The sequence below is a fragment of the Sphaeramia orbicularis genome, chromosome 2 (assembly GCF_902148855.1).
Source record: "Sphaeramia orbicularis chromosome 2, fSphaOr1.1, whole genome shotgun sequence".
NCBI lineage: Eukaryota > Metazoa > Chordata > Actinopteri > Kurtiformes > Apogonidae > Sphaeramia > Sphaeramia orbicularis.
Window position 1 is genome coordinate 17,336,325 of NC_043958.1, and position 17,840 is coordinate 17,354,164.

At 37.2% G+C, this 17,840-nt stretch overlaps 2 protein-coding genes across 3 annotated transcripts in view; one reads left to right on the top strand and one right to left on the bottom strand.

The window, feature by feature from the left end:
- clic5a (chloride intracellular channel 5a) overlaps positions 1–2,214 on the bottom strand; it is a 12,857-nt gene extending 10,643 nt beyond the window's left edge. The window contains exons 1-3 of the mRNA XM_030156815.1: positions 2,124–2,214; positions 1,919–2,000; positions 1,501–1,690 (exon numbers count right to left, since the gene is read on the bottom strand). The gene's annotated coding sequence lies outside the window, so the exon portion shown is untranslated. The remainder of the gene's footprint in view (positions 1–1,500; positions 1,691–1,918; positions 2,001–2,123) is intronic.
- Positions 2,215–2,811: 597 nt separating this feature from the next.
- enpp4 (ectonucleotide pyrophosphatase/phosphodiesterase 4) lies at positions 2,812–17,108 on the top strand. 2 transcript variants are annotated; one of them, XM_030156712.1, is made up of 8 exons: positions 2,812–2,957; positions 5,321–5,558; positions 7,478–7,768; positions 9,198–9,302; positions 9,445–9,643; positions 9,745–9,918; positions 10,132–10,401; positions 14,989–17,108. In XM_030156712.1, the coding sequence occupies exons 2-8, from the start codon at positions 5,322–5,324 to the stop codon at positions 15,081–15,083; spliced, it is 1,371 nt and encodes a 456-aa protein (XP_030012572.1). In that variant the 5' UTR covers positions 2,812–2,957; position 5,321; the 3' UTR covers positions 15,084–17,108. The 2 variants fall into 2 exon arrangements, with proteins under 2 accessions (XP_030012572.1, XP_030012563.1); XM_030156703.1 differs by having other exon boundaries at positions 2,815–2,947; positions 5,313–5,558.
- The last annotated feature ends 732 nt before the right edge of the window (positions 17,109–17,840 follow it).

Consider the following 17,840-nt stretch of genomic DNA (forward strand, 5'->3'; position numbering starts at 1 on the left):
AAACAGAGAAAAATGAAGAAAAAGTGACTTTTTCAACTACCATACCAATAACTAAACATAAAAACAAGTGTCTCCATCCACTGCCATTGATCAAACTCCATGGGTTTTACTGGTGAATCAATGTTTTAGAAGATGATGGTGTTTCCATGTTCCTTTCAGAGCCTCTGAACATCCAAATGGGTCATATCTGATGACCATGAGAAGATGAAAAACTGTATTTTACACCAATTATTTACACATACTGGTAGGATTAGTGGATCAACAGGTATTAAACAGTTTACATCAGTAGATGGGTGGATGTGTGGGTCTTTATGGGTTAAGCTCAAATAGACTTTCCCTTGATTAAGTAAAGGAAAATATTATGATAATAAAAGTCTTTAACAAAACTAGTTTGAAATGCTGTGGCCAAAGGCTCAGCACAACTTAAGACACTGCACCAGCTTCCTGTATCTTTTACAATTCATTTTAAAGTTCCTTTATCTGCTTATAAAGCAGTAAATAACTGTGCTCCTCCTTAGATTAGATATTTTCATTTCTACTAGATCACTAAGGTTCTCCACTTAACTATCTCTCCTGCGACTTTATACAGGAAATTATAGATCTATGCATTTTTAATGTACTTTTTACTCTGACGCAACGTTATTGTCTTTGAGTTTATAGTTTTAATCACTGTCTTATATGAATTTTGATCCCTGGTGTTAAATTTAATATATTTATCTTCAACATTTTATTATTGCACAGTGAACTGCAAGTTTCTATGAAAGGTGAGACATAGGTGAGGCTGAGTGTTGTTCAGTTACAGTACATAATCTGTGTGCAGTGTAACAGTCCACACTTACTGTGCCTATTGCTACCTCATTACTACCTGCAGCCCTGAGACATACAACAGAAAAAAAAAAATCACCTGCGGTAAAACATAGTTATTTCTGAAACCCTCCAGTCATATTGAGAGCTGACAGGTAAAGTTCATGGCAGTTTACCCTACATCTCTGCAACACCAAGTGATGAGAAAAGAAGTTCTTAAATGTTCCCAAAGTGTTTCGTTGTGGCAGCTGTAGCTTATGTGTGTGTTGGCTGTACATTCACAGCATTACATATTAACCTCACATACATTGGAGTTCATACAATGATAGGCTTGAGCCCTGTCTGCCACTTGCTTGATATAATATCCTATCATAGACCATATTCAATACTTGTATCTGATACTTATTTGAAAAAAATAGTTCCATAATCCTACAGTTCTCAAGTGCAAGCCTGGGGTTTGACTAAGAAAACTGGGTATGCATTTTGTATTTACATCACCACCTGAAATCACATGAAATCAATCCATAGGACTAGAAAGTGCTATTTTTTTTAGAATCCAACTAGTACATGAAACCTCAAATTTAGTAGATCCCTAAAGGTAGCAGTAAAGAAGTTGCAAGAGTTATAGCAGAAATACAGCATGTTACCCTTTTACAGAAAGCAATACAACATTGCCATTTATGTATTCATTGATACCTGGAGCTGACAAGTCAGACAATGTGAGGTTCCATGTCCTGACACTGAAATATGTTGGTCCCAGGGTAAACACCCACTGCATATCCTGTCAGCTCAGAGAAAGTGTCAATCAGCTAGTCCAAGTCAGCTAAAGAGATGTGTCTGCGCCAGCGAAATGTACTTTGCCTGCTGTCCTTGTCCTTCACGACACCTGACAGAAAATAAATAGTATTAACCATAGCTCATCAATGGAGAGGATTTTGCTGAGCAGGTGTGGCTTTTGTTCAGTTTCTCATTTGAGAGCTGTTCATTACAAACACATTCAACCTCTGACTCTATGCATTATTTAGAGATGAATGTGTGGCTTTAATTTGTTGTAAAAGACTTATGTTAACATTGCAGTAGTGGTACTTTTCAAATTTTAATGTGTCTTCATTACCTGCTATTTAAGTCCATGTGTCAAGATAAAGATGGAACCAGTTCTGATGAACTGTATTGTCCTGCTGCCATCTTGAGGTGACCTGTGGGAACCACAGTCTATGGTAACTGATATGTGCATGGCTACTTTTTATTTTATGAAAACACTCAGGCTTAAAGTGTTAAAGTGTTAATCCAAGACATGTGTGTTGTACAAAAGTGACTACCTTTCCCTTCTTTGCAACAATGTCAATCATTTTTGCACCACTGAAATGTCACCAGCTCATCCTTGACCAGTACCTGTCTGATGTACATCACAGCTCCACTGCTAAACACAAGTCCTGCAAAAATGCATGCATAAATGTACACACAATTAGTAAGTTCAGGGATTAAAATGTTGTAGCCTGTACAAGCAGTCTTCCCTCTGCAGCTTTCAGAGTGGGCTGGGTAGGCTCAAGCTACTTCTGGGACATAATGTTTATGTTAATGCTTATGTAACATACTATTTTTGAGAAAAGTGGGGAAAAATAGGGGAAAACGTCGCAAAAATTTTCTTTGACAAGAAATGAAAGTGAAATTGAAAACTCTTGGCTGGTTCCACCCACTGACTGTATCTAAACGCTGATTGGCTACCTGAAGTGTCAATACCGATAAAGTACCGTGCGTCCTTTACGTCAAGTTTACCGCACCAGGAACAAATGCTTGGTGTAATACTATAAAAATTAAAGCGTAATATCGTTAAATAAACTAAGAAATTACAGTTTATATGTAGGACTCTCTTGAACATATTCCAAGTGATATGCATAAAGTAAACCACAAAATCCACGACAATAATATCCCTTATCTACGCGCGTGTATCGGTATTTCAAGCACATAGCGGTGTCTATTTTGAAAGACTTGACCGGAGTGGATGTAATGTTATGTAAATGTTGCACAATCGACAACACCCCTCCAGTGTTGATGTTGAGGAAGTTCAGCGATGATGTTGCGAAAATAGACAGTCGGGAAAGTTATTGAAGGCCACCTGTCCAGCAGACATCCGTGTTTGAGCTCTGTTACAGGTAACGTAATAGATCAGACTATTACATGATATGCTAACAGTAACATTAATTAGCATGCTAACACTCACCTGCTAGCCGCGTAGAAAATATAAAGAAATATTTGTCTGACCTCGCAAATGTACTCTTTTCTCTTCTACGTCTTTAATAGTCGTGGGTGTGGTTCTTATATAATTAAATTGCACTTGTATATCTCGTTTAAATGGGACTTCCTGGTTATAGCGGTGATGTTCTTTGCTCTTGAGCGACTTATCAATGTGACAGTTAAGACTAAACTCAGAGGTCACGTCAATGTGTTGTTAACGGAAATAGGGTAAGGGTTACATCTGGGAGACGAACCAAAACATCGGTGAATTTTGAACCAATGGCATTAACCTTACTTAAAGAAAAACATGCAGGTATGAAATCACATAATATTGGGTTGATATTATTATTGCATTAATGTGTATGGTGCATTTTACTGTCATAGGTGTATATGTGTTGTTAATTTCATCTACAGAAATATATTCTCATTTTCATGACCTCTGAAAATTGCCCTTTTTTTTTTTTTTTTTTTTTTTTTTAGCTTTGCCTCAATCCATTTTTCCAGTGCTCTGAAGAATTTATTTAGTTTAAAAGAGAATAAAAAATGTTTATCATAACGCAAAGTAACTAAAGCTGTCAGACAAATTGGGCCAAATGCCACTGAAATGAGTTGAAATGCCATTAAGTGATGAGGGAAATACGAGCACCTGAAATGTCATCTGTAAGTAAACTTAATTGTCTCTGAGGGGAAATTTGTCTTGGACACAGTGGAATAGTACTTTACATCAGAAAAAATGAACTGAAGTGCAATATCTGACAGGATACATTTCCAGAGAGGCTGTCAACACACATTTATTATTTCAAAACAGCAATATGTAAGTGCTTGTGTATACATCCTTCACTGCTTCTGTAAATGCTAATCTCAAGCCATTTGTTTTGCACATTATCACCTGTGTCTTCTACTTGCAGGCAGTATATATTTAGAGAACAGGCAATGTTTGGGGTCTTCTGTGATTTTTGATGCTTATGTTAGCTCAGCGTTCTCATTCAGGTCATAATTCTTCATTCTTATCACCTCAATCATGTGCATTCAGAGTAACCTGTTCTTCAGTCACATTAAGTTTACATATGATAATGTGATATGTTATCTGATTGTATATTCCACGATTGGCAGAAAAAACAACGATGGTATGTGGCTCCTCGTTCTATATAACATCATTTGTCTGAGAAAATGCAACCTCTGCTGCCTTCCATAAAAGTAGATTGCTGTATGTTGCTGAAAAGGGTGCAAATGGTTCATTTATTTGCAGTCCTCTTTCTTATTAAATGTGTTTCAACACTTCAGCTGTAGTAATGGTAGATGACAGGCTAATTCGTCAAACGCTAATGACTCTAAATTCACTCAAGCTGAGTAAGGAAGAGAGAGAAGCAGAGAGTTACAGTGACTGTCTGTGCTCCATTCATATCACAGCCATAATCACTCTAATTTGATCAATTTCATGTATAAATGAGATCAAAGCTCGTTTTCTGTGCCTTTGGAGTAAGTTCATTTAAAACTAATAACTCCAGTTAGGACAGTGATTACATTTAATAAGCCCAAATTGTGTTTGTGAATAAAATAAACTCTTTGCAGACCTGCCAGGTCCGGCATCAATTGAAATGCTTGTAACTATTCAACACAGTCCCAGACTATAAAATAAAATAGGAAACCTCATGGTGTTAAACCCAGCATGAAATAAAAGTTATGTTGGGTAGAAGGGCATAGCTTTTAACTGTTTAGAAAATCATTGAACATAAGGTAAAATAAGTAAATTTTTACCCTGAAGCAGACTTAAGTTAGTTTAGCCACAGACAATACCCTATATAGAGATTTCTGTTGGCATGTTGTTTGCCTCTATTAGTTGATTGGGTGGAATTTCCAGACCGTGGGCTGGTATATTTAAAGGAAACCACCATAACTTTCACTTCCTGTGAATTCAAAAGTGGTGATCGTTGACATGGCTGTTTTTACTAGTTGTCTGTTATCTTGATGTTGGAATGTATGTTTAGATTAGAAATTATCATTCACACTTTGCTAGTGTTTTAAAGGTGTTTTTAGTGACATCTTGCAGAAGAGTACATATTCTATATTTCTTTTCTTCCCAATACTCATTTCATTCATGTATAATAAACTACAAATAAGTCATTAAACACTGCATTTAAGTAGCTTTTCAAGCATTTTTCTGCAAATCAGTATACAGTATTGTACGTGAAATGAATAACCTGTCTGTATGAACTATGTGGTTAAATGTTAAATGCCGGATAACTCAACAGTTTTGTATCTTTCCCTTGCTTCATTACAGAATGTTACTGAAAATACTGCTGCTCTTCCTGTGTGGCGTCAGAGCTGTGGTTTCTGAGAACAGCACAGCCCAGCCGGACCCTCCACCTCTCCTACTGGTGTCATTCGACGGTTTTCGGGCGGACTACCTGCAGAGGTTCCCCATGCCGAACCTGAAACGTCTGTACAGCCAAGGGGTCCTGGTGAAGCAGCTCACCAACGTTTTCGTCACCAAGACATTTCCTAACCACTATAGCCTGGTAGCCCTGCTTCTTGTGTATTTTTGTGTGCAGAGGTTATCTCTTCTAGCAGTATGAGCACATGCTTTTATTTGATGATGTGGACAGATAAGAATTCAAGTAATATATCAGTAGGAGTGGTATTTTTTTCTCTTTGCTGTAGATTCTGCTGCAATAATCCAACTTCTCCACTGTCATCATTAGAGACTCATATGGCAAGGTTATATTTTAAAACATATTAGATTTTTGTTAAACTCAAGCAGGAGTTTCCAAAAATGCTCGCAAACTTCATAAAGATCCATCATAAAGAATTGTCATCCACCATCAAAACAGTGTAGAATAAATGCACTTTGCTGCAAAATGGCCAAGCTAAAAGGAATAATCTTGTTGGACAGGAATGCAAGAGGATCTCAGCAGGTGGTTCTCACACTGTTAAGTAATATTAGCAAGGTACAAACTGAGAAGACACTAAACAAACAATTCAAATACTGTTATACACAACAGTGTGACTGGTATGTAGTTTTTTGTATGTTTTTGCCTTGTCTTGATTGTGATAATGCATCTTTCAGAGAAGCAGGTCTGTCTTCATCATTTTTAAGCATTTATTACACACACTCTCCTCTCCTCTGCACTTTTAGTGACTTTCTTGAAGCTAATATTCATAAACTCTTTCTCTTTTCAATTCAGGTTCAGGCAAGTGATCATGAGTGAGTGAATAAGAAGTTATACAGATATAGAAGGTCTAGTAGAAGAGAGAAAGAAACTGAGGAGATTGGTGCAGCCAAAAAGAACAAAGTTACTGTATTTTAAGCAGATAAAAATATTTCTGTCATAGCATTGATATATATTTTACTTGGTAATTGGTAACTTAAAAAAGGGTCCACAACACAGTTTGGCCCCTGACTGTAAGTTTGGGAAATAATAATTAGTGTAAAAGGAAAGATTATATTTATTTTTGGCTATGAGTGTTTATCTTATGACGGCAAGCATGATGCACAGACTCCCTAAGATCACAACCCTGTGATTTATTTTTCCTCCACAGGTGTGTGTTAATGATTAGAGTGCTGTGTGTGTTGCACAGCAGGCCAGATGAAAAAAGGCAGCCACTATTAGTAAGGGCACTAATCAGGGTGTGATGAAAATGGGTTCATGACTAGCTCTGATGTCTGTTGCTGCCTGAACTACTTTGAAGCTCATTAATCTGAACACTCTGTACCCTGTACTACAAGGAGCTTTGTGGTACTGGGTACAGAGTACTGCAAAGTGAGACACAACCCCAAATGAGAAACACTAGGTCTTAGAGACTGAATGTGACAAACTGTCTCTCAATATCCATAATGTAGCCTGATAATGTCTTTGTGTTAAGCAGACATAGACAACAGTCTTAAACATAAACTTGGTGAATTTTATCAAATTTGGGGCCTTTTCTTAAAGTTTCGCGAAAACACTGATCTGAAACATACCCTTGACCCTGTAACTACATCTTAACACATTCGGCAGGGGCACTCAATGTTAATTTGATTAACCCAGCACTTTTTGTGCCATAAATATATCTGCCATTGGGTATATTGCAATAACACTTGTATGCCATGCTCTACACTGGCCCTACAATCCCTTGAGTAGTGTCAATCTGCTGTCTGGACACATTTTAATAGGAGTGCACTATGCATTTAATTTTGTAATTTTGTGTATATTTATGTTCTTTATTTGTATTTATTTATGCATTTACTTTCTCCTCTTTGTAAACCATGATAGATGAGATGTAGGGCTGGGGGGTTGGGACTGGGGTTACAATAGATCATATTGTATTTCTATGTTCACTTTGTATCTATGTACTGTGACTGTAATATTCGAAATTCAAATATATATGTTTAAAAAAAAAAGCAGACATAACCTTGATTACATCATCAGGGCCAATAACAGTCTTTATTCCTCTTCAGGTGACAGGGCTGTATGCAGAGTCTCATGGGATCGTTGCCAGCAACATGTACGACCCCAACAGCCACAAGTACTTCCACGTATACAACGACTCTGACCCTATGTGGTGGAGCGAGGCACAGCCCATCTGGATCACAGCCCAGGACTACGGCTACAAGACAGCATCGATGATGTGGCCAGGCTCTGATGTCGTCAACAGCAACCGCACAGCCACACACTTCTTTCTCTACAATGATAAAGTGACATTCAAGCAGCGTCTTGGGAATGTGACGAACTGGCTCGTGGGAGATAAGGTAGAAAACTTACTTTACTCTGCGAATAAATGTAAACTTTTTATAATAAAATGTTTAATGTGTATCAAAAGTATTTTAATTTCAGTTTGTGAAATTAAAGTCTATTAATTTTTCTTTATTCACCATCAAAAATAATTGTTGGCACTTAAAATGGTGCTTGGAATTTTGAAATCCATGACAAATCTCTCCTTTTTAGCTCATGAGTACACCGGCCGATACGCCATGACCTATTGTGAAGATGTTGTGTCCAGTGATGGCGTTGTTTTTGTTAACAGTTTCTTCAAGTATCTTCTCTGTTGAAATTACTGGTCGGATTCATTTAAAATTTTATATGCTTCCTTGGGACAACATCTACAACGTTTGTCCACAGTTTTGAGAAATTTGGATTTTTGAATTTTTGAAATACTAAAAATTTCACTTTACTTATAATGGTCCATATTCTGATGATTTATAACATGTAAATGGTTAGAGATATCAATATAGTTACTATTGAGCTCTGATTGGAAGTCATACATTAGCTTTAATTTAATTAGCTGAGTTCTCCTCCAGTGAAAGGACCTCCCACTTCTATTGGGAGATTGATCCCCTACATCAAAACCACAGGACTCTTAACACAGCGGCAGAACCTGACAACCTCTTAAATTCATGTTGTTATTGATTCTTGATAGCACATGTCAGTGAGATACAGGGACATTGGTTCTATTTTCCGTAACACGAAAGCTTAACTCTTTATTGAGACTTATTTCAAAATCATTTATGTTTTAGGTCATATTTATGCAGAAAAAGACACAATTTTAAAGGGTTCATACACTTTTTTTTTTTTTTTTAATATTTTATTTTGGTTTTCGAATTTTCATTTCACAAATGAAGAAAGAGAACAATGGAACTAACAAATGTGACAAATACTGCCCCCCTCCTTCCCTCCCCTGCTCACTCGGAAAAAAAAAAAAAAAGGCTCCTGCTCTTACTTTTTATTCAAAAGAACACATGGCATGACACAATAAGACCAGTTAAATTACAATTGCACCTACATAGTCTAAGTAAGGTTGCCAAATTCTGACAAAAGTTTTATGTGACTTTCTTAGGCTCTATGTTATTTTGTCTAAAGGGACACAACTGTTCATCTCTGTGTACCATTTGGTTAAAGGAATGGGAGAGTCAGACTTCCATGTAACAGCAATAATTTTTCTAGCCACTGCCAAGGCTATTTCGAGGAATTTTGTTTGATATTTGTTTAGTGGTTCATTAGTCTTCATAAAATTTCCAATTAGACAAATTTCAGGATTCAGGGGTATTGAACTCTTGGTAACATGGGGGTTCATACACTTTAAAGCAGCACTGTAAATGCTCAAGACAAGAGCATCTGAAGACACCATTCTGCCATTCTTGCCATACAAAATTCTTTTCTTTTCTTCACCTTTACTTTCAGGAGCAAGCCGTGAAGTTTGCAGCTCTGTACTGGGAGGAGCCCGACCGGTCGGGTCACAAATACGGCCCAGACAACACCACAGCGATGAGGGAAGTCCTGAAAGAGGTACTGGGATGTATTTGAATAAATTAAACCTGACGTTTGTGACACTAATGTCAGGAGTGATGTAAGCGGTCCCCTAGCTTTTTGAGTTTTGAATGAATATTTTGACATTATCAGAGTTTCAGCAGCTTGTATTTGTGATTAGGTCGATGACAACATTGGCTTGCTGATATCAGAGCTGCAGAGGGTCGACCTCTGGGGGAAAATTAACGTGGTGGTAGTCAGTGACCACGGTATGGCTCAGTGCTCACCTGAACGCCTCATACAGCTGGACGACTGCCTCCACCCTGACAACTACACACTAGTGGACCACACACCTGTTGCAGCTCTCATCCCTAAAAACAGTAACTATGACGCAATTCTTATAACAATAACTGTACATTTGCTGATCTAATATGACAGAAAATTGCTGCATTCACAACTAAATTCTTTGTGTACACCATAGACACCAAGGCTGTCTTCGACCTGCTGAGTAATTGCCACCCCCATATGACTGCGTATTTGAAGAAATCCATCCCTGACAAGTTCCACTATCGCAACAATGAGCGCATCCAGCCAATCATATTGGTTGCTGACGAAGGATGGACCATCATACAGCGAGGAAACACACTGCCGAGATGTACGCCTTTTGACAATTTATCTCTGTTTTTTGTAACAAAACTTTTTATGTATCTATTCTAACATGGGTCACAGCAACAACGATAACTTTAAGTCATGATTAAAACCAGATTCTATTCCACAATTAAATGAATCATCCTTAATTCTAACCTAATTTTAAAGTTTTGAGTGTCTTTATACCCACATCAGCTCTTACTCTCTTCTCATCCCTCAGTGGGCGATCATGGCTACGACAACTCTCTACCCAGCATGCACCCCTTCCTGGCAGCGGCAGGACCCAGCTTCCGTCAGGGCTATGAAATGAGCAGTTTGCAAAGTGTAGATGTTTACCCTCTTTTATGCCGCCTGTTGGAGGTTACCCCAAGACCCAACAACGGTACCCTGAGCCAAGCCCGGTGTATGTTGGCTGCTGAGACTTGCTGGGATGTTGCACTGATGGCTGGCATGGTGGTGGGCGTCCTACTGGCACTCACAGTACTTACTGGTAAGCCTGAAATACTACTAATTTAAAGCAGTGGTAGAAAGCAGAAGGAACGGGATTCAATTACACATCACATGCTATTTTAACCAGCTAAGACCTGAGTGTATTTAGAATTTATTCTAGCTATTTAGGATTAATAGAATCTGATGTTTCTAAAATCTAAAGGATCTCCGTATCACTAATGTGCAACAATATATAAAACTGTTTCCAAGTCTTAATATAGTTGTGCAAAAGTAAGATTTGCAAACAATGCGACATGACTAAAAACCTTGATTTGCCTAATGCATTGGTTCTCAAACTTTTTACAGTGGAGTGCCCCCTAAAATCTACTTTTTTAGCCAAGTAGCCCCAACTCTCGCTTCAGCGTTTTTGATTGAAAAAATTGGTCAAAATTCGTTCCTCTGCCAAAGGTGTCTGTTTATATTTTCAAGACTTTGTAAACAAACAACATATATTTAACTGTAATACATAAAAAAAACACATTTTTACAAGTAAATTTTGTGCGCAAAATATAAACTGAAAAGTGTCCTCTTTCATCAACAAAAAATAATTTCATAGCTACACACATAAACTCATTTTGAATAATATGAAATAGAAATGTTCTTAAAATGTGACCAAAGCTTAAACAACATGATTGACAATGAAACTATTAAATGAATGTATTTATTGTGTTTTATATTTCAGCATTAATTCTCATTATTTATTTTGTTTTCGGTACATGATGGCTTATTTAATGTATTTTTCCAAAAAAAATTTCAAGTGCCCCCTGGGCTTCTTCCAAGTACCCCTGAGGGTACGTGTACCCCACTTTGAAAACCTGTGGTCTAATGTTTTGTAATTCTGCTTTTGCCTTGCTTCATTCTTAAAATCAGTCTGTCGCACCTACTGGCTGAAAAAACAGTGATGTTCAGTTTGCACACACAGTAACACTTTACATGTCACGATAGGTGTTTTTCTCTACACGTTCTTGCCTTTTCTTCTGTTCTCTCTTGAAACGTCATCAGTCGAGATCCAAGTACTGTTTGCACAAACCAAGATCAGATAGAATACCCGGGTGTTGTTCTTGTCTCCTAGCTTAAACCAAGGATGCACTGGTTGGTGACTTGTAGTGACTTGGCCGGCAAATATCCCAAGATGCTTTTTGTGCTGCTGTCAATTTCCTGTCAAACGCAACAGTGGCTTCTGCAATTACCCACCTCAGAAATGTTTTATTGAGTAGATGACTGCCACCAGATGATGTGATAGAGGGCCAGAATAGTGAGACAATATACCTTTATTATCATGAAATGGGATTCAATGAAATTTGTTTATCCAGTTTGGAAGAATATAGAAATTGTATAAAAAATATACCTGATATGTAAATAGTACAAATGTTTTGAAATCAAATCGAGTGACATATTGTGGAAATATGTTAGAGAGCTGATGGCGGAGTTGGAAATACAGCAGGGCCAGGGAGGAAAGTTCACAAGTATGCAAACGCCACATGAGAGAAAAGTTCTATCCAGATAGTGTGTGGAGAACAAACTGTGAGAACTCCAAAACTAAGGTTGTGAGAAAGGAATGACCTCAGTCATTTCTCACAGCCCTGGGAGAGAGAAGAAATGTGTCTGTACCAAGGTTATAATCGTTAACGAAAACGAACGAAATGACGAAAACTAAAATTGAAAAAACATTTTCGTTAACTGAAATTAATAAAAACTCTAATTAAAAGAAAAAAACGATAACTAACTGAAACTGTATCGTGAGCTTACAAAACTAACTAACACGTATAAAAATTATGGATACAATTCCCTTCGTTTTCGTCTTTGTCAATGTCGGATTGATATGAAATTAATTTATTTGACTCCAGCAGTTTGAGCTGCAGCACCATAGGACACTTCACAGTCTGTCATGTCTGGTCACTGGTGGTTTCCAGTGGTCTTCTGGTCCCCACTCTACCTGGAACATACAGACTAAAGCTGGGACACAGCAGCACAGTCCTGTCTGTGGTTTACTGTAGTGATACATGGGTCGTTTTTTTTTTTTTTTGGTGTACCGTGTGTGTGCGCGTGGGTGACAGAGACAGAGCAGAGCTAAAGGACAGAGTCAGACAGGACTAGCATCCAGGTTAAAACTGGACAGCTTATCACCATGAAAAGGCCTTCCAAGCCCTGAACTGCACAGTTTAGAAGAGGAGAAAAGAGGAGGATGAAAACTAATGCAATTACAGAGGTATGGAACCTGTTAGAATGTTCAAAAACGTTTGATGTTACTAGCCACAGCTAGCTGAACTGAACTGAAGCAAAGTTAGCTAATAATGGAACTGGAGATGATTAAGAGATGAGATATCTGCTGAGGTGTGGTTTACTGATGAGGAACTGGGTTAGATATGCTTATAAGTGGTTTATAATAGGTTCCTATCTGCTTTAACTGCTGGTTAGCTGGTTTATATATGTTTCTATCTGCTTTAACTGCTGGTTAGCTGGTTATATATGTTTCTATCTGGTTTAACTGCTGGTTAGCTGGTTATATATGTTTCTATCTGGTTTAACTGCTGGCTGCTTTGTGCATCTCCTCTCATGCTTTGCACATCTTCGCATTGTTTCACGTAAGTGACGTTGTGTATGGATTGCACCCCCCCTCAACCTGCTATAGGGAATTTATACATTGTACAGTACATTGTGTCTCTGCTCAGTCCATGAGCCGCCCTAACCCGACCCCCAAATAAAGTGTCCAGGCTAACCCATATCCGCGCCTCACTAATTTCTTTGAATAGGATGATGAGGAAGATAAAATATATGAAATAACTAAAACTAATACTAAAACTAAACTAAACTAAACTAAACTAAAACTAAGCATTCAGAAAAAAACGATAACTAATAAAAACTAACAAACCTGCTCTAAAAACTAATTAAAACTAACTGAATAAGAGAAAAAAAAAGTCAAAACTAATTAAAACTAAACTATAATTAAAAATCCAAAACTATTATAACCTTGGTCTGTACTTGCCGAGCATGTATGAGTGTAAACTATGATATTTTGTTTCAGAGTCTGACTCCAGGTTCTGCTGATTAGGATCAGGATGCTGAGCATAGCTGAAGTTGATTGGCTGGTGACTGTTTTGTTATGGGTTGTTACCACCAAGGACAGACATCTGTGCTTGTTCTCACTGGGTCTGTTTTAAAGAGAACTGACTTGTTATATTTTTGGTTCATTTCATTTCCTCCCATTCATTGACTCCTTCTTTGTCTTTGGTTATACATCTGATTAATCCTAAATTAGTGGGTGGTGACACACCTTAGTCTGATATAGTGATTTTATTTGTTTTCCTTTATTCCGCCCCAAATCCTTCAGTTCATGTATGGAACACTCCATTCTTTATTCAGTGAATGATACAGTCCATGGATACAGTGTAAATTTGTTGGTGTTTTTAGTTGCTATAAGTGTGGTCTGGTACGTGAAGATTGAAATACCCATACTACATAAAGCTCTGAAAAAAAATAAGAGACCACTACAAAACTATCACTTTCTCTGATTTTACCATTTATAGGTATGTGTTTGAGTAAAGTGAACATTTTTGTTTTATTCTCTAAACTACTGACAACATTTCTCCCAAATTCCAAATAAAAATATTGTTTTTTAGAGCATGTATTTGCAGAACACGACACATGGTCAAAATAAACAGATGCAGTGTTTTCAGAGCGTAAATAATGCAAAGAAAACCAATTCATATCCATTTCCAAACAACACAATAATAATGTTGTAATTTGGGAAAAGTTCAGACATCAATATTTGGTGGAATAACCCTGATTTTCAGTGATGGTTTTCACGTGTCTTTTCTCTCCATCATTGCTGTTGGATGACTTTATGCAGCTCCTGGCAGAGAAATTCAAGAAGCTCAGTAATGTTCCATGGCTTTTGACCATCCATCTTCCTCCAGAAGTTTTCAAAGTGGGTTCAGGTCTGCAGATTGGGCTGGCCATGACAGGGTCTTCATCTGGTGGTCCGTCATCCACACCTTTATTGACCTAGCTGAGGCCAGGAGCATTGTCCTGAAAGAAAAACCAGTCCTCAGAGTTTGGGAACATTGTCAGAGCAGAAGTCCAGTAGTTTTCAATAGTTATTTTTTGATTCCAATTACTTTTGCGGTACTAATAGCACTGTTTTTGCCTGTTGTAAGAAGATAGTGATGGCCACAGTGGTAGTTTTTACTTCTCTTTCTTAATAAGAAATGGATCAGGTGTTTATTCAGTAGAATAAGGTGTGCTTGTGTTGGACACAGGAATGGAATGGCTGTCATACACGCACACGTGCTGATTTCAGTGGAAATTGCAGTGGTCTCTTTATTTTTTCCAGAGCTGTATACTATGACCCCTTTCAGCAGAAATATTTTAGATTTGGTTGTAAAACAATTTGACTGAGTTTGACCAGATCTTGTTCTTTATTAACTTGTTAGTGTGTTTAGCTTTTTCTGCCACTAGAAGGTATAAAAAAAAGTGTATAAATGAGGTCAAGAGGTTTAAAGGTTCAGAATGTAAGGTTTACTGAAATGTCGTGTTAGGAGTCAGGAGATATTATCCATTGAATTTATAATTTTTTCCCTCTCTTCAGTTCTTCTCAGGTTTGCCACCACACGTCGCCGAACCCTTCGGCCCTTCCGAAGGATACCGATTGAGGACGACGACGATGACTCCCTGTTGGAGTAAAAACTTCAGAGGCACTTGACTTGACATGTTGCACTTTACCCCGCGAGACTGCCCGTCGTAGTTTTTACACTGGCTGTTCTGTTGAAAGCCATTCAGCCCGTCTGACTCGTGCTGCTGCTGTTTTGTTACACTGTTGTACAAAGAACTGCAGAAAATACAGTAGTTGGCATTTATTGTCCAAATGTTACTGTTAATATCCTGTGAGGAAGTGACTTTAATTTGTCATAAAAAGCCAGTGAACTTTAGATTTATTTATCGAAAGGATGTCAAAGAGATTTTTTTATTCTAGGAAAGTGAAAACAGATGTATTTTCTGTTTTTTGTCAGTGAGAATTATTTATTTGTGGTGTTGTGTGTGTTTTAGTCAGCAGAGGGAGCCATCATTTTATTTTCAATCAGTAGTGACTCTCACCAGTTCAAATGGGAAACAGGAGTGTAAATGTCATTATTTTTCCAAATATCCACTTTCCATTTTAATAGGATGTGATTTCTATGCAAATAGGTGGTAAATCAGGTATCTTTTTGTTTTCCTTCTTGTTCCAAATTAAACTCATGACCAAAAACGCACAGCATCGTACTCCAAAGAGTCACTCACCATCGGAATAACAGACTCATGTAAAGGGATTTATACTGCAGATTAAAACTAAATTTTACTTGTATCATTTCACCAGATTACTGTTTACACTGGATTTGACAGATCGTTTTTAGAGATTTTAATCTGTCACACTTCAATCATATCAGATGTTTCATCCACAGCAGGGTTATAGTTAGGGAGAATGAGTCTAACTGAAACAACAGTAAAAATGACAGCAATGAACAAACAAAAAGTACAGCACTGTGCAAAAGTCATTTACAGGGTGTTTTTTTTTTTTTTTTTTTTGCAGGGTTATAGCAAACACAGACATGTTCCGGCTTTTCTTTTGGTTTATTGGGCTATTCAGAAGGTCTAATGGCTTTTATTGTCATTATTTCATTAGAAACTCCTGCATTGTTACAGTATCTTGAAAATAACTTGGGTGAAGCAAAATCTGCCTCACACACAACTTCCCTTTTTGAGATAATAGACTTCTACTTTTTAATAAAAGCTTATTTCATTAAATATTTTTTCAGGCGGATATGTTGTATTTTATATTGGGTAAAACATTTAGGTTGTGCTACATAAGTCTTATTTATTTCTTACTCTCTTTATAAAGATACAAGAAAATACAGAAATAAACACATCCTCTATTAAATTCTGGCAAAAGTCAGTATATGATGAACATTTTTCTCTTTTATAACATTCTAAGTGTTTAGTTTTCCATGCTGTTTATGTATTTAGTATATATTCTGACTGAGAAACGTATATGTATTGTCATTATGACCTTGCAAATGTGGCTTTTGCACAGCACTGTCGAATTTCAGGTAAAGTTAAATCAGTTTAGTTCTTGCCCATCGCCTGTAAATACAATGCTTTATTATGCATTGGGCATTGTTTGGGAATGTCCACACATTGCACATTCTGCAAAACCGGGTCATTCTTGCACATCTTGAACCAAACAATGATGACTCTGACCTGCTGTTACAGAGTGAACTCATGTTACTGAAGGCAGCATTTTCCATAAATATGTGTATTTCATATCGTTCATGCATTTCTTCATGTGTGTGTAAATGTACATCTCAGATCTCCTGCCAGGACCAGTTCTGCTCGTAGCATTTTGTGAAGCCTCAATATGTTTGACTACTTGTTGCCTTGATGAAATTAACACTGTCTATGGTCATTTTATCTACTGTGTTCTATAAAATATCATTTGTACCACACAGTGAGACTTAAATCAACTGACAAACTGAAATGTTAGTGTAAAATGCTAAGTTTCATATATGTGTGAATAACTGATCCACCCAAGCTGAGTCTTTTGCACTGTATTTGATCCTCACTGTTTTCTAGTAAAGGGTTTTTTTTTGTTACTATGCAAATCCCGCCTGGCCTGTAGAGATATTTCAGTGATTTAATGACATTTCCAAAGCAAATAAAGTTGGTTGAAATTCAGTCTTTTTGTGTGTTTATTAAATGAATGTAAAAATGACTCACATCAAAAGAGTGTATAAGTGAATGGCAATCCCAGACCGACACACATTTGGAAAAATTAATTTATATTCCTTTATATTTTTTTTTTCTCCATCGCAGTCACAACATTACAATGTAATAAATGGTAAATATATAAAATCAAACTCAATACTGACGCATATACATTTCTGTATCATGTTTAAACCAAAATGAACTGTACATGTTGTCATTGCTATGTTTTACATCATTTAAAATCTGTCATAATTTCTATGTCATCTGTATTATTGTAAATCTTTGTCTCTTCACAGATAAATAGACTTTATTTTCTGGAGGTATTGTAACAAAAATAACACATTTCCTAATGCTGGCCCCACCTAGAGCCATTGAAAATATCATTCACCTCTTCCCCAGAATGTGTATTAATACACTATCATAGACACAGATTATACAAACAAACCGGAGATACAGAATGTGTCGTCTCTTTGCTCTCCCGTTTCATGTGTGGTTAGTTCAGAAACATTCGGTGCGACTTCAGAAATCTATAAGATTCCCTGGATGGTGTTTTATGAGTTGACGCAGGTTGATGACAGCAGCCATCATTTCTACGCTGAAGCCATGGGATGTTTGCCAGACAGCTCCTGTTCTTTAGCAAGGACAGAAAACTGAAAGAAATCTCGGGCAGGACAGCTTGTTCTGTTTGCCATTTTCACCGTT